The 26,733-nt window shown below is 38.4% G+C and overlaps 1 protein-coding gene across 3 annotated transcripts in view; it reads right to left on the reverse strand.

Annotated features, from left to right (window-relative positions):
• tenm2a (teneurin transmembrane protein 2a) overlaps positions 1 to 26,733 on the reverse strand; it is a 514,782-nt gene that overhangs the window by 69,963 nt on the left and 418,086 nt on the right. For all 3 annotated transcript variants that reach the window (XM_056769446.1, XM_056769445.1, XM_056769447.1), the window contains 2 exons: positions 14,019 to 14,228; positions 1,797 to 2,049 (listed from right to left, as the gene is read on the reverse strand). In XM_056769446.1, the coding sequence (XP_056625424.1) occupies positions 1,797 to 2,049; positions 14,019 to 14,228 (463 nt within the window). The remainder of the gene's footprint in view (positions 1 to 1,796; positions 2,050 to 14,018; positions 14,229 to 26,733) is intronic.

The following is a 26,733-nucleotide window of genomic DNA, read 5'->3' on the forward strand; positions in this document are numbered from 1 at the left end:
AGACTACATGACTATTGACTATACTGTATATACGTCATTTACGTCTGCATTATCGGTGGCATGCAAAGCATGTTCATTAGCTTCTTTTCAAAGTATTTTTGTTTTAAAGAAAACAAACCACTGCCTTAAATTTGTTTGAATGAAGTTCTAACTGTTGTATAAAAACAATATCACTCTTGCTTATCGTCTCTGGGTAGAAACTACTTTGGTGCACCGAAATAAAAATTCTTGGATGATACCGAAAATTAAGGATGCACTTGGTCGAAAACCGAAAATTCATAAAAATAAAAAAACTTGTTTAAAATAGCTTTTGTATAATTGTATTTAATACACGCACTAAAACCACAAAATAGAGAGAGAACATATTTTAAAACAATCCTAAATATATTAATCTTCCTTTGTCATTGCAACACAATCAAAAAAATGTTTTCTTACCAATCGTCTAAACCTTCTAGAATTATTATATGCATAACAAGTTATAGTCAAACTCAACAGCTCTTGCTTATACGACGAGTAAATATATGGTTAACAATCATTTTAATGAGAACAACAGAGGGGCAGCGAGTCTGTTCATGTTATCAGGCTTAAGAGGAGCTGCCAGATGACAGTCCAGGTGAGATACTTCATCAGTTCCTTACAGATCGTTCCGCTGATCATTTGTGTCTATATGTGAAGAGTCTGTTGCTTTTACAGCTCGGCTTTAAAACGCACACCAATCAATGCTCGTGATCTCGGGCAATAAAGAAACATAATGGCAAACACACAGTCGAGCATCACACAGAGCTTGCGTGCCATTTTCTGTCCGCTGGTTTTGAGCTTTTCTTGTTATATTTATTAGTTTTAGCCTTTGTTATGGTGGGCTTACGTGATCACTGGATTGCAGAGCGCGAGTGAGCGGGAGCAGTGAAGAGCGAGGTGGATGCGACAGATATTTCAGCTTTTATTTCAGCCCTCCGTTTGGCGGAAACCGATAATGCCATTTTTGGCCCAAAATAGAGCTATTTTGGTGAGTCACTAGCATAAATGTAGCTCCAAAACTGGTACTTTACAGGAAATTGTACTTTATATCACTTTTAATTAATTACATGAAGAATTAAGTTGCAAAAACAGTACGTTTTCTTCATGTTTTATTATGTTTTATTGTGTTAGTTAGTTGTATTTTCTGAGTTATTATTACTTATTCAAAACAACACAACTTAAGTTTGATATTACTTTGAATGCACAATGAAAAAACATTTGAGAATGTTTTTAAACAGTCTTTACAAATCAACTCTTCGGTTATTATTATTATCATAGTTATTAATAAATATTTAAAATAATTAAATGTTTGCATGAAGACTAACATAAAGGGTGACCAATGGTAATTATTTTTAAAAAGTCATGTAGATACAACATGAAGATGAAAGGTTTCCCCTCAAAAGATGCAAAAATAAACTAAAAGCATTCCCAACTTCGAGAAATAAGTCTTGAAAATGGGCAAAAATTCATTGTTTTCAAATGATTAGCTCTATCAAAACACCTCAATTGCTTCTAACCAACCTAAAAATCGTTTAGATTTTTAATATAGACACCACTTAGGATAAAGACAAGATTTCTCGCACATCGCTTTCAATAATCTTGTTCCCTGGAGGAACTACAGAGAAGAGTTTTGTCAGAACTTGAATACACCCGGCTATTTAAATGCTCCTTACTGTGAGGAATGCAGATGCTCTTTTACTATGACAATAACACTCCATGAACCCAAAGCTGTCATTTATTATCTTGTGTAAATGGGTGTTTTGAAGGTCACCACTGACCTGGTCTCCAAGGGGACATTGCTGTTGAGCACCCAGCTGTCCTGCAGCTGCACTGACTCGGGTGTGGTGGGTCCATCGCCTGGGGCAGTCGGAGGGGCGTGAATGTGGTTGCGTCGACCACCCAGTGTGTTGCCGCCCAGCGTGTTGCGGTTCAGGGAGTTGGCGGAGGACTGGTGGTGAGACAACGTATGGTGGTTGTGTGGTGGAGGGATGGGTGGCCGCAGGGTTGACTGACTGTGATGGTTTGGAGCTCCTGGGGAAAGATAAGGAATAAAATTAACAAAAATTAGGTCTGTGGCACCCCTGCCTGAACAACATTTTAACAAACTATACTGTACATTGTAAATATTTTTTTCTTCATATACATATATATGTACACGGTATTTATATGTAAATATATATATATATAATTTCTATTTTGTGAGAACAAATACATGTATATAAAATATGTTTACATTTGGCTATAAAGATATTTTCTTGTAATATTCACGTTTATTTTTGAAGTAGTGTAACTTTTAAAAAACAAAGTATTATTATTAGGGGACGTAGTCCCAAAAAATTTTTCCAAGCATAACATCAAAATCCTACAGGCGGTCCTGTATCAGGCCGTCAATCAATTTTGTTTGTCAATGTCAAAAATACGTCAATACCGCCGTGCTCAGCGATGCAGGAAACGCGAACGCAATAACAGCGGTGCGAAGGTGACGTGCAATCACACTCAACATCAAATCAGGAAAGGAGGACGTTCTCAGTTATGACAGCCTGCCAAAGCTGTTTGTGTTTTGTTATTCTTTCTTGCCGAATTCAGAGACGAATGTCGGCAGGAAGCCCCGAAAAACACTCAGCCACACAGCTTGTTAAGACACACGGCAGAATGGAAGCTTGTGTATTCTTCTTTAAGTCTGTTTTGGCGTTGCAGGATGCTGTGTATCCACCAGCCTTAATTGACACGGTTTACCTCAATGTGATGCCCAATATATATTTTATTTTACACCACAACCATGTCCACGTACAGAACACCAGGCTGCAGCCTATAACTTTGGGGCTCCTTTGTAAGAGGTAACCCGGGGCACTAGTGAGTTACCTGCTATGTAATTATAAACTGAAAAGAAAACAAATCTCTCTATCATGTCAAATCTATTTCTCTTATCAGACGAGAGCAGGAGACCAAGCAAGAAGCATCAAACATGTTACTAATAATGTTTTCCCACGATACACAGAGTAATGCAATAAAGATGAAGCTTGCAAACCAAGTTTCCAACCCGGCAGCACTCAAAACCATTTTCTCAGGCTGCCTATCTCGAGCTTGTTGATCCATGACGGTTGCCAGAAAGCGAGTTTCACAAGCTGATCTCCTGTCTATCGCTATCATCAGCGAGAGCAGATGTAGGGCCAACAGGTAAGTTAATACATACATGAATCAGCCCAGGAAATAAACACTTATCTGATTCTAATGTAATGCTACTATACCCTGAAGTACATGCTGGGACATATTTTCAATCCTTTACATTTGATACAAGGTGAATTGGAAGATATGAGGTTGGTGTGATCAGACTGTGCAACATTACACCAATGTCTTTATTTGAAAGACTACGAATTACATATCTTATAGCCTCTGATGTCAAATTGATTTACAGGAAACACAGAAACGTTTTTTGTGGTCCATGAAAAGCCATCCCTTTTCCATTTGTTGTGTATTATTGCCTCTGGTTCGTACAATTTTCAATTCACAAATTTCCTACCAAATCTCAAAAATGTGCGTCCTTAAGTGTTACATTCATAACACATGATATTTTCTCTTTTTTAAATAGAAAACTTGTACACAGACCGATATTTTTCTGATATCTATACAGATGATACAATATATTGGGAATAAAATACCTTCACTGAGAATTCAAGCTTTGACAGAAAACTTCACATCTATAGCGCTGGAATTGCCCATCTTAAATAAACTATAAATTGTATGATAAAAGTCTCTGCCAAATGAATGAATATAAATGTCCATCAGTCTTTACTTAAGTAGTGTTAAAGTACAGTCATAGCTGTGTTGTTTTGCAAATGGTTGACTGCTACCATTAAAATATCTCAGCCTCTGGTATTAATTCTGTAGAAAATATTTAATAAATATAATTGTTCATTTTCAATCCTAATAGGATGTGCCCTTTGGCTATGCAATAAGATTAATTTCTTTTTTTGTACAGAAAAATAAAGAGGTTTGTAGCGAGCTCTTATTCAACAGTGACGATGCCACAGATTTTTCTGTTTTCCGTCTGTCTGGCCCGGTCTAAGTCAGTATTTTCTCTGAAAGAGGTTAAATCTGTTACAGCAAATACAAAGCATCTCCCCTCCCTTTACATTTATCCTGTTGTTGTCTTTTAAACATTTTTAAAATGATTGTGCCAAGGACTACAAGATAAGGATGTGTAAAAGTGACAGAGAGTGCGCGAGAGAAAGAGACAGAAAGGGGGATTAAATTCATGAAAGATGTTCTGAAAGTTTATGACAAACAAAACATCAAGAGCGTGCTGTTAGAATCGAAATCCATCCAAAAGAAAACGGATCAACTGTGTGTGTATAAGAATGCGTGTAAGTAAAGTGGATCAGCGCTGGCCTTGAACAGGCGGGGCGTGTAATCTGCTATTTCTCGCTGCATTACAATAGAAACATTGCCAGATCAAACATGGAATAAGCGCAGAGCCCATCTCTGAATGCTGGGAATTGGGTGTGATCCTGTGCGATCGGGCTCAATGGGGTGGGTGATGGGGTTCTGACCTCATGTCTAAATCGGGTGAGCGAGACGGGGCGAGATCACGCAGGACCGATCCGAGCGCAATGGCTCTGTGTGTGGGTGACACGCTCTGACGACCCCGGCTCTGATCTGAGATCAGCGAGTGTTGCTCAGTGAAGCGGAGGAAAGCTGAGGAAATGGACGAGTCTCAGTGCATCTCCGCTGTTTTTATCTAAACACATCTTCGCACCATAAAACCCACTCAATCTACGTTTCCAACAACCATTTTTTCAAGTTTCATGGTCACCCAGTTGGCACACCGATGGAACATTAATGGACCATCTAATGCATACCCCACACAAAACTACCCAAAATCTAAATGGCTGTTGTTTGTAAAATTGGAGTCAGGTGTCACGATGCACAGATCCTCAATTTGTTGTTAGAAATCAAAATCATATCGACTGTATCAGGTTGCTACCAAAATTGTTTCCGGGAAGACGTTTTAATCACTGGATTAAATGTTCATGAGACTAAGATATTTAATTATTGTAGGTCTTCCACAGTCATACGATAATTTAGGAATAGATCGAAAATGATTATCTTTCACATCTTTCACATATAGTCATTCATTCACTTTTATTCAAAGCAACAAAAAAACATTTGGCCAACACTACCTATTTGTTAAAGGATTAGTTCACCCAAAATATAAACTCAAAACTGTACATGACTATCTTTTGTCAAACAAAAAAATATGTTTTGAGAAATGTCTCAGTCAACGGAAGCCAATGTGGTTTGGTTACCAAAATTCTTAAAAATATTTGTGTTCTGCAAAGTCAAAGATTTGAGATGAAGAGAAAGTAAATGATGAAAGAATTTCCATTTTTGCGTAAAACCTTCCCTTTAACTGCAACAGGATCATTGAATCACCTCGAGAACCAGATTAGACCGATTTGTCTGACTCTACAGGCTATTTCCACACTCAACCATTCAAACATGCTCTACATAAATATAAAAGTAATTCTGCAGCGCTAAGGGGAAATTTAGTTCAGTTCCTGTCACTCATTAGCTCTATACGGTGTGCTGGAAATAGGTCTGGACATTGTTAACTTCTGTTAAAGGGTGCTTTAGTTTAGAACACTATATATATGGCTGTCTGGGGCCACAAGATGAATGCATTCTCTTCTCTAGAGGTACGTTCCCTGTGGCTGAAGTAAAAGTCCTCGTCAGCATGCTGCTATAAGAGTGAATCCGGGCCATGCGGCCTGATTTGGGCCCAGGTGCGGGTTGAGAGCGGGCAGTGTACACATGTTCCGCGCGGGGAAGGGGATGACCTCATAACCAGAGAGAGATGCTTAACATCTGCCAATACACACACAAATACTCTCCTGAGATGTGTACACAAACACAAGCATACACAAGCACAGAAATGAATGCATGGACATGCATTGAAGGCAGAAGCATTTACGGGCAGCAAAATAATTAAAACCCAGAAAGTCTTAGCGATGCACAGATGGTCTTAGATACTAAAGTTGTATAGTATTTTTTTATTTTAAGTTTCAGTGTCGAGGAGTAACTAACGAAATACTTCAATACTAGTCATTGAAAGGCATAATTAATTAATAATAATAGAAAATGATGTCGTTCAAAAACTGTATATGACTATTTGTTCTGTGTTACACAAGAGGAGATATTTTGAGAAATGTCTCTGTGGTTTTGTGTCCATAAAATGGAAGTCAATGGGGACCAAAGTTGTCTGTAATAATAATAATATCTTATTTTGTGTTCCGCAGAAGAAAGAAAGTCAAACAGGATTGGAATGACATTTTTTTAATATAAGCTTGTAGTATAGCTACTGTACCTACATTTCTAAAAGTGTACCTTGGCAGTAATTTAAATACTGTAGATTATGAGTAGCGTGTAGTTTGTTAATCTACAGTTTTAAAGAAGCTTTTCCGACACAGTGAGTTTGTGCACGAGGCCACTTTAACACTAGCTTAAAAACTGGCTCAACACTTTAATCTCATTTATAAGCGAACTCGCAATATAAATACACAACCGAGCCACGAGAGCTCCGCGCAGCCTTATCCGGCGTCTCTAAGGAGAATTTAAGTAACTCTTATCACAGATGATGACACTTTCTCTTTGTCATGCTAGATAAGGAACGATCACTGTTTTGTGTTTTGTTGCGTGTTTCCTGATAAACCATTCAAAGCAAGACTAGCCAACGAAGACAAACTACAGCTCCAGCCACTCCCTGGTGACAAGACTTGTGGATCACAAGTTCCTACCGTACGCATGTCTGTCCTCATTCAAGGTTATATAACACAGCATTTATTTCACTGATTTTTCACGAATGTGCTTTAAACTGCATAACCAAGCACGAAAACGTGTTAAAAATTCGAAAGCTTGGGAAAACAAGGAATGAAAAGTCACTCCTGACAGAGGCGAAACAGTGTAGTCTCCCCGTCAGCCGTTCCTAGACTGATGAAAAGGTTGTTTTCATATTCATGAGAAGCATTCTTCATTCGTAAACCTCGGCACGCATCATCAGCTTTTATCCCGAGCCGACTGTGAAATAGCTGTGTTGAAACTCAGTGTGTGTGTGTGGGTAAAAATTCACACCCGCAGCGCACAGTAATCGCTGTCCTTTTCACTCCCCGATGTCTCCTTTACTCTAGGACACTGACAGATTTATACACACACTGAAACACTTATTTTTGGAATGACTAATTGAAGGTTTATTTTAGCGGCACAATCTGGGTTCTTTGTCCGTGAATGTTTTATAAAACTCAATGGCTAAGACAAACAATTTGACTGCGGTGCTCACAATTTGTTCCATTAAAACTGCTTTTAAGTGTATCAAGATCCGCTTTTAACACCTCTGGCTACAACTAAACCAACAACAGCATCCACACATCATCCACCCTGTAGCCAGACAACACAAACTGATAGAAGCCGCTGGACGTTAGCCATAGAAACCTTGGGAAACAATCGGAGTGAAACCATAAACGTCAATTTGAGATGATAAAGGAGTTCAGAGAGAGGCCCCAGACTGCAGGAGGTATAAGCGAGTGTGATATCACCGGAAAACGCTTGTGAATAAATAGAGAAGTATAATTAGGAAACAGCCACTGAGACCTTTCCTACCCCCATATCACCCCCTACACCCCGCCAATTTTAGCTGATAACAAGGTGGTTTTCTCTCACCACAGAGAGTGCCAGGAGTCAACTCTCGGCAGACTGCAGCGATGCTGGATGTAATATACAGCACATCCCAGCTCAGGGCTGGCGGATTGTGGGCTGCCGGTTACTCGTATGCAGCAGAGAACGGCAATAAAGTGGAAGATGGAGGTACTTTCAGCATATAATCACCTAGAGAGGTTTTGCATTGTGCAACTAAAATTTTACAACGCTGTTTATGTTTTACCATTTTATTGCATCAGCGTTGCAATGGGTCTGTTACTAAAAAAGTTTCTATGAAGACAACAACAACCATCACACAAAAAGTGATGGACAGACAAATCAGTTCATATTTGGGTCATCTGAAATTAAGGTTTCTTAACGGCAGATTAGATGTTGCATCTCCAAAATTTACATTATTTTCAATGAATACTTCAAATTCATGTTTTCAAGTGTTTTAGTCATATTTATGAAGTCAAAAATTGACTTATATTAATACATTTGATTTGCAATCATTAAACTGCATTCCAGATATACTTAATGCAAATATTAAAGCTAGTGCGTGTAATTATTTGAAGGATCTCTTTAGAAAAATTAAATATAATATACATCACTATGTCTTCAGAGATGTATAAAACCCTAACATAATGAAGCATGAGCTATTTCTACCTACATACACCGTAGGTTATCTCCTTCTGCAAAGTGAAAACATGACGAAATCTTAGTCCTGTGTCAGCCACCATAATGCTTCGAAAGAGAGGGGTGGAGTGAGCCATTGGTTGCAATTCACAACCTCACCGCTAGATGGTGCTCAATTTCAAACACTGGAACTTTAAAGCCCATGTTGATCGGCCACTAAAAACAATAGCTTTTAAACCCTGTAAACCCATTTAAAGGATAGTTCACCGAAAATGTTAAACTCCTGTTATTATTTGTTTAGCCTGTATATGATTTATAAAATATTCATAATATGAATCTTTCTTATGCAAAGTCATACATGTTTGGAAAGAGTAAATTTGGGAAAGTTTGAATTTTTGTGCGAACTATCCCTTCAATTTTCGAAAGTGCATTTGTTTTTACCATCATTAATAGCATATCAAAGTAAACAGAATTAAAAAAATGGCATGGATAATCCGATCAATAAAAACATCATTTATAAAGCAGGACAGATAGTAAACATCTTGCTTCCAAATGCACAAAACACACTTTTACTCGCAAGCGGTAATGCGATCTGACAGTACTCCCGGTCAGAAGGGCTGCGTGCCAACACGTTCACATTAGCTTGGGCTGAGAGAGCAACGCATTAGCTCACAACTAAATGCATGCTGGAAACATGTACACCCCCTACAACTTAAGTACATCAGTGCACCGAGGACTGTGTCTGAAAATACTTCTTGAAAACATACTGGAGTTTGGTGCCAGTCTCAAAAGCACAGCATGGCAGTCATCTAGTTTGGCAAAGATCCAAATCTGCACGGTTCAGCTCCCTCTTAAAAGCAGATCCCAGTCCGGCCTGCCTAAGGTTAGCACTTAAAGCCACCCCCTGCTCTTCCTGGGACAGTGCCTGTGCTGGGCAGAGTCGAGCAGAGATGCTGAGCAGGATGGAGTTGGCTTTCTGTACACTGCATTAGTTTCACAGTTGAGCTCCGGAGGCCCACTGGCAGAAGGAAACACAAAGCCACCATGTTTGTTTTCGAGGCCCGGCTTTTGAAAAAATGTTTATTGACATTTTCTGTGGTTCAGCGCAAGTGTCGGATGCTGTGAAAAGATGCCCGGCTCAGCAGCCACGGTCAAGAGCAGCAATAAGCGGTGAGACACGATTCCCTCTTGTTTCTGCTCGCTTTATTTTTTCTGAGGCTCTTCCACGAGCGGCCACAGTTCTTACAACAACAATATTCTTAACCCTCACTGCCTGCGACTCTAGCATTGTGTCTTACTTTCACAGTTGTAAAGAACAATACCGACCCATGCAATTTGTAACTGAATCACTCCGGTTCTTTTATAGATGAAGTGTGTCTTTGTTTCTTTCTTTTATCCAAGTTTAATCCGCAGACATTAATAACTCTGCCATTTCTAGGTGTCCTTCGAAACACTGTTGTGCACAAAAACATTGGTTGAATCAATGCAGTTTGGGGCGTGGCCTGTTGTCCAACCAATAAAAAAACAGGGAAAGTTGTTTTAAAAAACACTATTTTTATGATCCAGGTAGTGATGCTACTTGCACAGAAATTTCACACTTTAGCTTTAATGTTATGTTGTTAATTCTAATGTTGCTTGCATCCTCTTCATTTATTTTACTCTCTTTTACTCGCAAACACAAAAACAATTAAAATAAACAATTAAGCAACAGTATGTCCCTAATTACTACTGTGAAACCAAATAAAATTAGCATTTAAAAGGGGGGCGTCTAGCCGAAACTAAACTGTTCACAGTTTCCTCAAAATGGTCACTTAAAACAAATTAGCAAAACTTTTGTCTTTGAAAACCGGTTCACCGACTGTGGAAAGTCTGATTCAATTAAACGATTCACTACATTCACAATGTCGTTCTTCACTAAACATCTCTCAGTTTACTTAAAGACACATTCAGACGCCTGCACATAGAGAAGGGACAGGGGTCGTGCTGTTTAACTCCGTATCCTCGACGTTTATCCTTGAGGGAGGTTTAATTAAACACGGCTTGGTTGGTGGGTAACACAAGTAAATGTGTTAGCGAGCTGTGCGCAACTAGACATTTCCCTCACATTCAGTCTCTTTGGCCCAATCCCGTCCTCTAATGAGCAATAATAACAGTCTGAGAGAAGAGTCATCAAATCAAGCTGAAAATAAACAGGCTTTTGAAATCCCACTCTGAAACCCACCCACGCGAGCACGCAAGCGCGCGCTTCTCTGTACTGGGTACGCAGGCATAAATACTCTGATACAGAAACAACAACTCCAAAAAAATAAAACAATTATGCAACAGCACGTCTTTAATTACTGCCGCAAAACAGAATAACATTAGCTTTAAAGGGGCATCCAGTCCCATCGAAATTGTTTCAACAGAGTTTCTTCAAAGCACACAGTGATTAAACATTCATTACATTAGGATCTACGGCTGATTTCACTGCCAGGAGTATGTGACTTTGGAAGCTGCTAAAAATAGAGGACGATCTCCATTTATAATGAATGGAAGGTGACGCAAACACCAACACATCGTAATATAGCTGTGCGAATCTTTCTAACAGGTGTCTTTGGTAAAATGCATTTGGGCATCACTGTTTAACATTAACTTTTGTAGGCAGTACTTCATAAAATATTAAGTACATCCGAAGATACCTAAAAAATTAACAAGTAAGCCTACATACAGTATATTTTCTTACTTTAGCATCCCGATTACTTTTTGTAATCAGATTTAGTTCTCATGAATGATTGTTACCATATTTTACACTACTTACACAATAACAGTTCAGTTTGTACAGTACAATTTTTTAAAACACATTTTAAACACTTATTGTATCTGTTATGTCATACGTTACCAAGTGTTACAGTATAAAGCATACACTAGAGGTGTAACCGTGTGATGTTTAAGCAATTTAATTTTTTTCAAGTGGGTAAATGTATTTATGCATATTTGATCCTCCTGAAAGTAGCACGGTGGCTTTTTATTTCTATTTTGTGTCTCATTTGGGTTACACCTTCCACCGATTGTTTAGCTAACTCGAAACTTGTATGTCTTTTCTCTATTGGAACACAACAGTGTATCATTTTCTATCAAGCACAGCTGCAATTTTGCAAATATATTATATATTAGATCAGGATTACAACAAGATTTATCTTGCACACTATTATATCCTTTGGCCATCACAAGGGCACTGGAATGTTCATTACACACACAGATGTTTCAACATCTATGAATTAATTTTTAACACGCATTCAAGTTTTGATAGGACATGTCTCATTATATTGCTGAATGAGCTCTCTGTATGCAGGCTAACACAGGCTGTCAGTCACAGGTCCACAATGACAGCTGCTATAGCTCAAGCAACGGCTGTGGCACCGTGCATGTCACCAATGTCATCACAACCCACTGGCAGAGATGTAGGCCAGCTGTGCACGATAGCCCACTGGAGCACAGACCAGCAATAAAACACAACAAACGATTCAATTCACTGAGAGATGTTACAAGTGAACCATATTAAGAGCACAATAAAATATATATATTTTTTTGTCCACATAAAAGCATCTACAAACTAAAATACGTACTCAAAAGTACGCTTCTTTTAATGCACGTCTTTTAGACTCCGTATATTGGCCAGAGATTTCATGCGCAGAGATCACTCTCAACAAGATCACAGGATGTTTAATTGGACGGGGTCTCAAACAAACACACACGCAAACTCAATACACCACACCGAGACGCTGAAACAACATACTCAGACTCTCTGAAACAAATTCTAAGCTCAAGGCAACATGATAATAAGCCAATTATTTAGTGGTTTATTTTCAGGCTAATTACAAGCTTTGAAATTCCTCACAGCTGAATGTGTCATCGGATCAAGGAAATGCAAACTATATGACAAACTTGCAAAGAATATGAATGAAGAAGAATGATTTGCTCGTCTGTAATTTCCAAAGCAGTTGTTTTCCAAAATATGATACATTCAGAATACAATGCTTGCAAAATTTGTAAAACTAGGAAAGTTTTCTCCCCTGTAGCTCATTAGAATGCAGAAAATGTCTCCATCAAACAATGAAACTGGAGCATGATTAGGACACAAAATTAATACATACTTTTAAGTTTAATACAATGCAACAGGAAAACTAAATAAATAAAACAACAGTTGTAAGATAATTGTAAATACTTTTAAATAACTGTGCTATTAGTATCATTGGCGTTACTGTTGCTGTACTGCATAAAATGTAACGTATCTGGAGGGTTGTAATAAATGTTTATTCTCAGCATTTAAACATCAATTTCACATCAACCCAGATGTGAAGAGAGAAATACCGAGAATACTAACAGGCGAAATAAAGCTATTAGCGGTCACCTTGTCACCACTGGCGCTTCTATATCCTCTCGTATTTTTGAACTTCTCTCATCCATAATCCTTTTGGTGAGTCTTCCCAGAAGCGTGGTGCTGGCAGTGTTGGAGTGAATTTATTTACAGCGTGGTTAGTCTGCAAATGATTGATGTTGCTGCACCAAACAGTAAACCAATTAGAGGCATGATGTAATGTCATTTTAAAAGGTTTATAATCGCGTTGCTCCTGAACCCGGGCCCCTGATCAGCCGTAATAAAGATTTATAGCAGATCAAAGGAGAGGCTAATGCCATTAACAATAGATTATATTCCAGCCGAAATTACATTAACAACTTTTTTCCCTCTTCTCCGCTAAATATATCCCCTGGATTGCAGATTTGAATGCGGGGCAAAGTTTGGAGGACTCCGTGCGGCACGTGGAGAGAGCATTAATTACTTTGAATGAGCACAGCTGTACCAGGGCAGCTCAGACGCACAATCTGCTCAGTCTAGGCAATGATATAGAGTAAAGGAATTTTTACACAACCTGTGAAAGTGTAATAAGTCACCATAACATAAATCAGCATGTCTGCCTATGAAACGTCCTTGTGGGAAAGCGATACTTTTTTCTTTCTTTGTCTGAAATCTAAAATGAATGTGTCAAGTACTGGGACAAAAATCCATTTGTTGTCACCTTGGTCTTTATTAGTCATAAATATCCTCTCTTTCTTTTAAAAATAATAACCTTTTTCAGGGACAACGACTAACAATCCGTCCTAACCAGGCGTGAAGCAATAAAATTTCAAACGGTGAGATTTTGTTCTGAAACCACGGCAAGCTAGAAGCATCAATACATTTTGTTCACTTGCTTTGATGACGGTTTCTATTTGTGGCCCAAACTTCACTTTCGGTAGACCTCCGCAAAGAATCAATAACTGTTGAGTAGTTTTAATTCCATACAGTTAAAATCCCCAAAAATATTAATAGAAGTATAAAATAATTTGTTATGGTATAACCAAACACAGATTGGAGGCTAACTTCGGGCCCAGCACGTTTGTCCGATAAAACCGATTATATATATTCTGTGTGTAGCTCCACCCATACTAAACTATCATTGGTCTAACATCACATTCAATACAGCTGTGTACCACAAATTAAATATTCCGATCATCCATACAATTGTTATTTCACCCATATTTTCTACTTTCAACATACTGTGGACAAAACAGCAGACAAACTAAGTGAGACACAGCAAATAATGAAAAGATGATGAAGACCATCAACCAATGAGACATGAGTGGGAGGGGCTTACCGGTGGACTGCTGAGCCCGGAGCAGGTATGAGTTGGGGGAGATTTGGTCCTCTGGGTGGGGCTCCAGCATGGTGTGGGAGGAGCTGCTGTCCAGCAGGGGCACCTGACACTCCCTTATGGTAGGCGGGGCTGGATGAAGGGGGGCAGGAGGTGGAGATGGTGCAGGGGGTAGGAGGCTGGAGGAGGCAGTGGAGGGAGGGAGGGGACGACCTGAAGAATGGACAGATAAAAGGAGACAAACATGTTATGATCATGCGACATTGACGTATGGGCAGACATCATTAAACAGACATGTTCCAAACACACAACATATAAACACACTCTTATATAACAGTTGTTCTTATAATCATATGCCAGACGTGGTGAATGCTGGTGCACTGGAAGTCTAGAGAGTTTCAACAAACACTGTTTTAACAACCCATTTTACTTCCATCAGTCAAATGAAATAGGATATTTAACAAGAAAAAAGTACGATAACATTTTTTAGGATTTCTCCATAGGGAATTGACTGGATCAGAAAAATGGGTGCTCCACACCAAAATGAAGTCAGATCTAAATGTAAGTTTGTGGAAGTCCTCTCCTGAAGGACACAGCGGATGAAAGTCAATTTGGCTTTGACAGCATCACAACGTGCTAAACATCCATGTGTGTGCAGAAGCACATGCTGCATATAACAGTTTTATCCATTAAAACTCTACACCATGGGAGCTTTGCATTAGTACGCTTACACACAAATGTGCTCTCACTTCATCAAATTAACCAGACATATCATATGTGATTTCCCACCAGGATTCCACAATAGAATCATATTCCTTCAGTCTTCAGTTATGAATCTCATGTATTTTTTGGCTCTGTACAAATGCACAAGAGACAAGCTGGTGCAACACGTTGGTTTTAAATGCATTTGAGTTTTCGGCTAATTACCTTGACATTGGAGGTAAACTTGCAAACGTCTGTTAAAGAAGCTTGTGCAGTGAGATCTCATAAAGGAATTAGAAGACTATTACCTGCCTTAATTACTCCGGAAAAGACGGCACTGAGGGAAAAATGCCACGCTGGCTACAATCATACCGCATTGTGATCAGACCGGCAGGCGTGCGAGCTGCGGCCTTTTAAGATTCATATCAGTAAAACGAAACGGCGACGCATTGACCATCATTTTAATTGGGATCAAACGCAGACTGTGCAATTTCTCTTTTACGAGTTCCTTCAAAAAGCCATTCGGGTACATATTGAGATTATCATGCGCAAACACACGGAGCCAGACTTTCATCATCCTTTCATCGTTTTAAACCCTGACTGCCTGTTAGCAGGAATGGAGAAATGTTGAAGAAGTGCTTTTGTAAAAAAGACCTTGAAGGCAAGAAGCCTATTGAGCCCATGTGAGTCAACTTTTCTCTTCAAACACACCCGCACACGCTTTCCTCACTCTCCATGTGACTTCTTTGTCAGTATGCGGTCATTCACCAATACCGAGTGCGTGTCGAGTCAAGTCGCTGTGCTTAAAGTGACCAATACACCTCAAAGCAAAACCAGCGCATAAATACAGAGCACCTCACGCCCTTGTGTATCAGCTATTGAAAAAAATCTATATTAGTCTAAAATGTTTTACCATCATGTTGGTCCAGAGATCTGAAACATAAGTAAAACTTCCTGGAGAACTGTTTTAAGCTCCACAGAAAAACAACCGACATGGAAAGACTCAAGGGTGAATAAATTACAACTCATTATTTCCCGAAAAAGCACTCCATGCTTCCATGGCATCTGGATCTGGGTACGGTGAACGGAAAGCGAGAGTGGGAAAGGATCTTCTCTGCACAGAGGAGACGAATAAACACTCTGAAAAGCTCAGCGAATATGCAGATGAATGAGCGAGAGGTTAAGTGTGGTGGACCCTGATGAGCTAAAGAGATAGACCGAGAATATGCGCATAAAAATGCAGACATGCATCCAAAGACACAACAGCAGGTGGAATTCTGGATAGTTGCACAAGTGCCCTCTTCAAACATTAGATATGAGAGAAATAGACTACCGCGAGATGCCTACATCAGAACGGTAAAGACAACAATGTTTTATATGTTTAAATAAATATATAAGTCACAATGTTTATCGTCCTTGCACTAATTTTAACAAGCACATATAATGTTCATCACACAAAAACATGACACCATTTTCAACGGACCATTGCTTCAATAATGAGAGTATTTATGGCACTGGACATTTGAAGTTTGCATGTGTGTGTGTGTGTGTGTGTGTGCATGTGTGTGTTGGGGGTTATTACATTTTAAAACCACTTTAATTACAAAAAAGGAAAAAATTGCATTAGGTGGCCAAAAGCAATTATAGAAAACTTAATCTCCTTTGCAATTAGGCTCAGGGGCATTTTTTAACTATTGTAATTTATTTTTACTAAATTTCTATAAAGGTCAGTATAAATTGCTTTGTGTTATTAGAACAAAGGCTCGTTATAAGGGGGCTGGGGGGGCACCTGTTCCTCTAGATGATTCTTCTCCTTTGCTGTCCTTCCTGAATTCCCTTTATCTCTCTGGGACAGTAGTTCTATTGTGTGGAAATACTGATTGACCTTGAATGTCCCTGATTTGACCATGACAGTCTATCACGACCTTGAAGGATGTAGTTAAACACATTTTTTCAATGTTTAAAAACGTTCCGGCATCCCAGTTTAAAAGTAAGCCATTGACTGACTTATCAAGGAGCGGTGTGATATAGCAACTTCTGGTTTCTAAATTGGAGGACTCTCTGTTTATCAAATCAAAAGCGCAAATAGTTTGGAAAGTCATTATTGTTCTGACACTGTTTGATTTAGCAAGTGGCTCAGAAATTACTGACTGCAACTTTAAAGAACTGCTGTAATCAGAATTATATAGAAATGCAATATGTGACCCTGGATCACGAAACCAGTCTTAAGTAGCACCTCACACATCATATTTATTCGGCTTTCAGATTATGTAAAAATCTCAATTTTGACCCATTAGACTGGTTTTGTTGTCCAGGGTCACATATTATATACATAACTATGTCTTTATATGTGTATAAAGACCTCATATAATGAAGTGTTATGTTTTATAACCTTAGAATGAGCTATTTCTATCTACATACAACACGGGTCCCCTTACATGGAATGTTGTGAGAGCCGCTATAGTGCTTCGAAAGAAAGACGGAATGGGTGTATTTCACCATTTGAATTAGTTTTACATAGTTTTTAAGTCTATGGGTGAACTAAAGCGTTTTATTACATATAAAAGGTTCACAACTGTGATGCAGGCCTACATTAAATCACACAGAAAAACATATCTCAACAATTACTCAATACAATTTTAATGGAATGAGTTTACAAACCCCATTGAGCGTCAACTTTTTTCCCATCACTGTCAGTAAGGCATATGGTAAGACTTCCATAAAAAGAGCTGTCTGCTGCACTTTGGATTGAGTCACTCATGAGCCAGCATTTCACCACCTCTGTTGCTTCTGGCTTTGCTCCATATCGGCAAAATTTGATTTGTGAAAGTTACCGTCCGTGGACAGACTACACGAAAGTGCTTTGTGACGCTTGATTTCACACGCCTCATTGTTCATAAAGTTTAAGGTCTTGTGTTTTTTTATTTGCTGCTGAGTCTAACTTTCCATCACTTGTTGGAGCCTCTGGGTGTGAGCGCTCAGAAAATCGCATTATGTAATGTAATACAATTTTGTGAAAATCACTCCGTTGCCTTGTGGGATGGAATCAGACATGCCGCTGACTGAGAAAGTTCTGTCGGCACACGCAGAAACTCACAAAAACACGTTCGCGGACGTACCCTAACAGCGTGGACTGCGTCTAGCTAGCACATGGGGCGCGGCACATCATCTCTCCGCCCATCTGGCCGGCGAGGAGATGGCGAGCCAAAGAGGCCAAAAAGCTCAGGATGAGACAGCTGGAGCCCAGTGAGATGGAAAGTGACAAATTACCACCCTAATGAGAGCCATTCATCATTTCTCCCTTTATTCTCTCGCTCTTGCTCTCTCGCTTCCTCTATTTTCATCAAGAACGCACCTCAACCGGCAGCACCTGCATTCAAGAGAGAGACGGGGAGGAAAATGAGCTGGATTACACCTCAGGAAACGGAATACACGGAAAAGCACACAGGTGTGTGAGAAAACAAATAGAAAAGTAGATGGGATAATAGACTTCTCAGCAGGCACGTTGAACATACCGGCATTTTGATACGAAATCAACAATACAATTTAAAAAACAACTTCAATGTTAAAATCTCAATTTCAATTTTAGGAATTGGCAAACTGGTGTGAATTTGACCTTGAATTTGAAAACTTGACAAAGTGACTTAAGTTTGTTCATCAGCCTGTGAGTTTTGTTTTTCCTGAATTTGGTATTGAAAATCATGCAGTATAACTGATACTGAGGTCGACAACTTGGGTTTTGATATCATGACAGCTGAACTCCACAAACCACTTGATAATATAGAGGGAATATGATAGGAATTTGAGAGACAGATATCATCAGTCAACTGTCACGCCTGCGCGTCTCTGCCGTGATCCGGGCAGGAAGCCATCTTATGTCCGGTGATGTTAAAATGGCTGCCCCTGGCCCCCTTTCCACCTCTACCAGTAAATGTTGGGAAGAGATTGCTGTGCATTGGCTCCATTTTCTCATTCTAGTGTCGTGTCATGTCGAAAACACTGACAGGATCCTAATATTTACAACCACTAAGCTCAGTCGGGCCTGTCAAAACACTCACGCCCATTTTCAAAGACAGCCAATGCTAATGGAAGAGCAATGATGTTGATAATGACACACACGCACTAACTAGCACTGGCACAAGCTAACACACAATCCTATTCTCCTGATCCTCATTCACTCACCTGCCAGAAGCATAAAATGTCAACGTTTCACAATTAGGAAAGTTCTCATTTCTTGGCTTAAGGGTGGCTTTTACATTTGCGTTTTTCCCCTTGAATAACCCTTTGATGTTTCACTTCAAGCCAGTATTCTCTTTAGCTGAGAGCTCCTTTATAATCATGCTCTTTTTTCTCGAGCTGTCTGAGAATAACTTCAGGAAATGCAAGTCAGACCCTTCCGCGTAAGTCGCACATGGATCACACCAGCCCGGCTCTTCAGCACTTTAAATGGAGGATCAGCCGAAAGACCAAACTTTAATGGAATTTGTAGACTTCGGGTGCGCGTCTATGGCAACTCCAGCTTCACTTTTGTTATTATTCCTCTATATGTGTATCTGATTTAGCTTTGTGTCCATCACGGTAAAGTCACTCCAAGGACCCTTCAAGTTGCAGAAAGCTGAGCTACAGGCTCTGAGAGGCTTTTAGTTTGACTGGCAAAACCTGCTCTTTAATAAAAAACCTTGTCCAAAAATAAAAATGTTGCCAGCATTTACCCACCATCATGTTGTTACAAACCTGTATTCTGTTTTTATCCCTCTTGTGTGTATTTTAGATTTTTTACATTTTTGATTCCCAAAATGTAAATATTAAATGTACATAAGTTCACCCAAAAATACAAATTCTGCCATCATTTATTCACTCATTTGTCGTTTCCTGTTTGTGACTCTTTTTTCTGTAAACATTTTTGAGGAGTGTCTCAAAAGTTGTGTCCATGCAATGGAAGTCAATGGGGCCCTGGTTATCAAAGTTCTGTAAAACATCTTTGTCTGCTGATGATTCAAGTTCATACAGTTTTGAAATGACATGAGGGTGAATAATTTTTTTTTTAGATGCTACCTTTTCAAGGCATAGATATTTAGCATAAACTAACAAGGCTCCTCCCATCTAACTGTATAAGCAAGTTAAGAGTAACATACAGTGCAGCAAGGGCAAGCACATAAAGACAAATATATACAGTACTTTTTATTTCTTTAAGAGCCCCTCAGGTCAAGTAAACGTGGTTGAATCAGGATGCTTAAGTCAGGCCATTTAGATTCCATTTTCATGCACTTGAGTGGCTGCGATCATCCAGGAAGTAATGCATTCAGTTAAAGGGTATTCCAAATGCATGCTTTTACGCTTAAATGCCTTTTTGTTTGTTTGCTTTTTTAACATGTCAGCATCCTAAATGCTCTATAATGATAGCAATTCATCATCTATTCAATGCTATGCTGATTTACTCTTCTGGTCATGTACTGCATCGCTCTACGCAGGTCACTGCACTTTGATCCACGTTCACTGATTAAAACACCTCTTCAACCGATCGCATGTGTTAGCGCGTCCTGCTCTGTCAGCCGACGTGTGTTGAGAAGATGATCAGGATTCAGTAGCAGCCACACACACAAACACAGCACGTTGTCAGATTACACTGCCTAATTGACAACGCTATTTCCATATAAATTACATCCATGTTGTCTATGTGGATTGATGACAGTCTTATGGATTCAGCACGTTTCCCTTACGGAACGAAGAAATAACATCCATCACACAGAAACCCCACCACCTGTCCACATAAAGACTAACAATTTAACACATTTGCAGGACTTTACCTGTGATTTTAACTGGAACGTTGATATTTAGCCTTGCACAACATTGCATCATGCACACTAGTAGCAAATTACAAAAAGACAAGACAACCATCTGTAGCCTTGTTCAGCACAATCAAGGTCAGATAACAAAGACATTCACTCAAAAAGTCTATTAAGCAGTAATTCACACAAAAAACTTATTTAGCAGTAATTCACAAAAAACACAACAAACCAACTGTGAACTTATTAAACGCCTATACAATATGTAAACATTAAATAGAATGTTGAAAAAATATCAAGTTTACTAAAAACTAATCTGCAGTCTAATGTGGTATGCTGAGACTATAACTGAGTAAATAAATATGAAAAATAAGTTATTTCTCTGTAAATATAAACAAAAGCAGAACGCACTAGTACTTGTTCTGTCATTCCCAGCACAAGTCCTACAATATTCATAAAAAGCTTTTTGGCATCCATACACATCCCTGAGCTATACTACACTTCTTTATTTACAAGGCAAGACAAGAAAGCTTTTAAAGAGTGCATTAAAAAGTAATATCAATTTTGAAAATGTAAGGACACAACGTCAACCTTGTTTGCCCACGAAAAAGGAAACTTTTACGCTGACGTGCACTAGAAAATTTCATTCAAGGAAGAAATTCACGAAGTGTCGAGCTGACACATAAGCAGAACCTTAAGGTTAGATAGGACCTATTGATGTTACCACCCAAAAGATGTTGCGTGATGTTAGTACCGTGTTGCCATCCCGTGCATGTTGTTTCACATTGCTTACTAAGCTGGAAATCATTTTCTTGATTTGGCCAGTTCTAATCTAATTGGCTGGAGGGCACAGTCTAAGGAGACACACCCATTATTAAAGTGGATTTTTTTTAGATTAAACAAAAACAAAACACTATGTCGGTTGCTTTACATATCGCCCAGATGGACACGAGAGCATTTTTAGGATAAACTTCACACTTTTTGCTGGTGATTGCAGAGCGTTACATTAATTCAAAGTCAATCCATTACATCCAGATAACAAGTGCTTATCTAATGTTTCTGCCGAAAGCTTAAACCCTGTTAACCAGCATTACCTATAAAAAAATATTCAAAAGACAGACCTGAAAACTAAATCATTATTTTCTTAAGGAAAACACAGTGTCTGCAATGCAGAGAAGTTTTAAGTGTTTGGCTGATTTGAAAAGTTCTGAAAACCCAAACAAGATTTGCATGTCTGGAAGGAAATAACACTGCTTCCAATGCAGTAAAGAAAAGCATGAACGTTTTGGAAAAAATGTGAGTTTTAAAAGGTTGTAAAGCTAACATATTCGCATTTCATCGCAAGGCAGATAAAGACCGGTGTCAAAGTTCTAGGCAACTTTTTGAAAAAGGTTTAGCCTTTGGTGTTGTAGGTGTGAAATGCTTGCATTGAAATGTGCTTTGCCATTGCCATGACACTCAGCGGTATAAACACATAAAAAAATGATATGTGGCTTTTGCAGAAAGCAAAGTAGAAAACGGCTATAGATGGTTAAATAAATGTTAAAGGGGCAAAGATGATTCATATAAATTCAGTGCAAAAATATTAGAAATGAGCTCTATTAGGTTTTGACCTTCATGCCAAAAGAAAATTCTGTGTCAAAAGGACAATTCACAAACGCTTATGGTAAACTTTAATGAATATATATGTTTTAAGAATAACCTTGCTAAACATTTTGTACATTTCACAGACATGTATCCAAATCTGTTTACACCGTGTTTCCCTAAAAAACGTTGGAACAGAATCCACAGTCTCTCGTAGTGCATCGCAGTAGTAGCTGGTTGCGACAAAAACTCGAAATACCATAAAAACGATGTCATGTTATGTCTAGTTAGGACATACATCTTACATATTATACATTTTATAAATATGTACATTCTCTGATAATCAACCTCCAGCCCCTGGTGTAGCTAGCATGAGCATGGAAAATGAGAGATGGCAGCTACAGGTATGACCCTGAGCATTTGACGGAGCCTTTCCAGACACTACATTCACTCTTCCAACCAACAGTGTAGCTAGTCAAGATGAAAATCATTGTGTTTGTTAGCAGCACATCCCTATAACAGACCTTCAAAAGCCTTAAGAACTCCCACACAGACAAATAGCACAATAAAGCTATAGCAGCCAGTGACAAACAACAGCACTTCTGAAACAACACATGCTCTGTATCTAGGCGTACAAAGAGGCACATACGGTTCTCCTCACGCAAATCAGCTGTTTGGTGTGAAAGTAGACGTATTGCTAATTATATTCCAGCAAAACGCTCTTTGATGTCTCCGACTCTGTTCGACGAAACTCTATTTTTAGCACAGTTGTAACGCAGAAAAGTTTTCTTTCCATCCTTCTCATCTCCTCACCTCCAAACATCTCTTCATCTCTTCCTTCACCTCCTCGATTGTGTAGTTTTTAAAAACCTCTCACCTGCACTGAAGATCAAGGCATGAGGGGATAAAAAAGATTCCTCTTCTATCAAGGTAACAGCCTGCCTCCAAAATCACTAAAATCTCAAGTATCACCGAATACTTGCTTGTTTGTCTGGGTAGGCATATTCTTATTTCTATGATAAGTCACTCCAGAGCTCCAATTTCCTGATTGTTAACCCAATCCTTGTGCCTACGTCACATGACTCCTCTGTTAAAAAACTGAAAATAATTTCAGCAGCTGGGGCGGCCAAAAAATACTGTAATATAACTTTTTGTTAACATCAAAAGTCTTTTTTAACTGTTACAAGCTTTTTATGTTATTAAACACCAGGCTTGTATATTTTCTAACTGTGCATTTTTACTTTATTTCAAAAATGTGTGTACAATCTGTGAAATCAAACTGTAAAATCAAATTTTTTACATTATACGTAAAGTGTTTATTCAGATCTAGCATTCGTCGTTTTTTTTTTTTAGAAAATGAATTGAAACTGCAAATTGGACTTGTTGGACCCCTGTTGAATCCTCAAATGTTTTCCTCAAAAACCTTCATTTCTTTTTGACTGAAAAAAATAACGAACCACTTGGATGACATTTGGGTGAGTAAATAATCAGGACATTTGAATTTAGGAGTGCTTTAATCATTTAATATCTTTGTCTTTGCTGAAATTAGTTGTGAAGCATCTTCCCTCCCCGATGCCACATCAGAAAAAATGTGTTTTCTAATGCAGCCACTGTACAATGAACCAGTGAAGAAAGTAAATTGTATTGACTGTATACTGTATGTATATGTACAGTAAATTTTATTTATATATATATGCTTATGGAAACTATGCATATCATGGCAACATTTTGTTTGCGTCATGTATGCAATCTTTACATCATTTAAGTGTGAACAACAGATGCAAATGAGTAATATTTATAGATGTGAAGGAGACCATATGAGAGATGTACTGTGAGGTAGAAAAACACCACCTCTTACATACAAACACACACACACACGCTGCGCATGAGTGCTACAATGAGGCAAATTCATCAAGCCTTTGCATCAGCTGACCCTAAGGAGAGCGTGTGTCCCTGTGCTGGAGTGCTGAGAGAAACCCTAAACACCTGATGCAACATCTCCAGCGTGACACCTGACATTACATCACACACACAGCTCACCACTCAGGCTATGTTAGAAACACTGACATCAAACAAATGATCGCGCGAATGACGAATGAAACCATAATCGACACAAATCGCTCTCTCGCACGGTCTATACTAAATCATTTAAGATGAAGGAGAGTCTGTGCTTTCCATGCTCGATTGAAAATGAGATTTTTAATTACTGTATGACCTGGGGTATATTAGCAACATATTAATGTGCGTCATTAACCTAGTGGTAACTAACCCCGTCAGCTCATTAACTACATGTGATTGGACCTGGGTGAGCACAGGCGAAGCTGTAGTTCTCATCAGAACCACCTGTGACGACAGCACGCATCTGCTAATTACAAGTTTGAATATGCGCACACTGATATCTTATGGTCAGAAGAGCAAATACACAAGATCTTCATGATGCGAGAGGATGTCGTGGCTTTCGAAGTCTGGAAAAGAAGAGGATGCAGTCTTTGAAAAATAATTATGTTTCATTATGCAGCGAAACGTGTGAGATGTTGTGATGTGTGCAAAAACTGTAAAGTGCAGGTGCGCTTGTTTTTTGCTCGAATGTTTCATTATGTTCCCTTTGTATTATTAATGAAGTCATTTTACCTGTAAACATTATGTTGTTCACTTAATGCACATAAATAAATGTGACTGATGTTAATAGAGCTTTCACAGAAATTACAAACAGAATGAAGTCTTTGTGTTCCATTATAAAGCGTGTTATTAAAATAAAATCTTTGGGAAACCTGTTTGGAAAAACAGAATTGCTTTCTAAAAACACTTTACTTTAAACTATGGTAAAATGTGAAGTTGATAATATGTATTACTGCATCATACCTTCTATACTGTATACAGATGCATATAAAGTGTATTTGTATTTCCAGGTACTCTACATTGATCTTTTTTATAATATTGCCCTGATAACAAAAACATACACAAAATCACAATGTCCTTAATAAAGAAACAGATAACATGCCCTTGTAAACACACACACACACACATGATCGCGTGAATGCCTACGCATACACAAAGAGGCATGCTCGCGCCCTCATAAACGCACACACACATCCCGAACAGATGGCTGTGTATATTGAGTAGATAGGGTGCTTAACAAATGCACCTGCACACCGAATCTCTACAATATATCGGCCAGTTCTGAACAGCATTCACGCCACCAAAGCCCGTCTTTGACCTTGCGAAAACCAAACAGTTCAGAGCGATAACTCAATATTCTTCAAGGGACTTCATCCCCCACAATCCTCCATCACAAACCTCACTTTCACAATCAATACATACAAAGTTCCACCAAAGCAAAATCCCTGCTGTGACCATAAAGCAAATGACCAGTGATGTTGACAGATGATGACATCATATATACAGTAAAGAGTATCTTACCTTCTCCTGTCTCCATACTGCAAGTCAGCTTTCTTTCATCGCTTCATGATTGCAAAACAATGTGCCTGTCAGAATGTCTGTTTATTTATTTCATTCATTCATTCATATACTGTGCACTACGAGACTGTGGTGCTATCAGTTTTTCAGTTTTACTGTCTGCTCAAAGACACTTCAGCTAAGAGTGAGAAGCTAGAGGAACTCCCACTCTCTCTCCCTCTCTCTCTCTCTCTCTCTCGCTCTCTCTCTCTCGCTCTCTCTTCCCTCGGGTCCAGTTCCTGCATATACCATTTGCAAAGGGTCTTTGAAGTCATGCTTTTTCAAAGAAGCCGCTTCAGAGTTTTGAGTCGATTTTGAACTAGCTTAATATATATATACTGTGTGTGTGTGTATATATACAGTGTATATATATATGAAGTGCTCTTTTCCAAAACACTATAAATCCATTTTAATAGTTTTCATGAAAATTACCTTTTTTTACCTAGACCCATACATTTAGTTAATATTCAATTTATCCTGTTAAAATGGTCTGTTGGCTCAGTCTGAACATGTTTAACAATGATTGTTAAATGAAACAATAATATTGTCGATTATAAATTTTAATTTAATTTTAGTTTTTTTTTCAAAACGCTACAAATCCATCCTTTTATTTCTTTTTAAAAACAGACAAACAAGAGAACATGAAACATATGACATCAGGGACTCATACTATAAATTAATATAAATCAAATAAATGCAAATGCATGAAATAAATAACAGCCAAATAAAATAAATAGTAACAAACTAAATAGTAAAATAAAAAAAAATATTTTCAATTTCATGTTTCAATATTTTCCACCACATATAACAAATAATTAAAAAATAACACATACAAATACCACTAACGAGCGAATTCTGATTGGTCGAGAGGACATATCACATTTAGGCTAAAAACAGATTCGGTACTTATAGCGTTTTGGAAAGAAACTGCATCTTGCAGAACATTTTAAACAAGGAAATATAGCGATTTGAAATGGAACATTGATGGAGCAGTGAATAGGTTTAGTACACAGCAAAATGGCAATTTAATTTAATTAAATTTGGCGTTTAATGCGTTTTGGAAAAGAGCTCTTCATATATATGTACAGTATGTGTGTATGTAAATACGTATGTATGTACATACAGTATGTACAGTATATAACATATACATATATATTAATAATCCTTGATTATAAATGGCATGATTATTG

The sequence above is a fragment of the Triplophysa dalaica genome, chromosome 16 (assembly GCF_015846415.1).
Source record: "Triplophysa dalaica isolate WHDGS20190420 chromosome 16, ASM1584641v1, whole genome shotgun sequence".
Taxonomy (NCBI): Eukaryota; Metazoa; Chordata; class Actinopteri; order Cypriniformes; family Nemacheilidae; genus Triplophysa; species Triplophysa dalaica.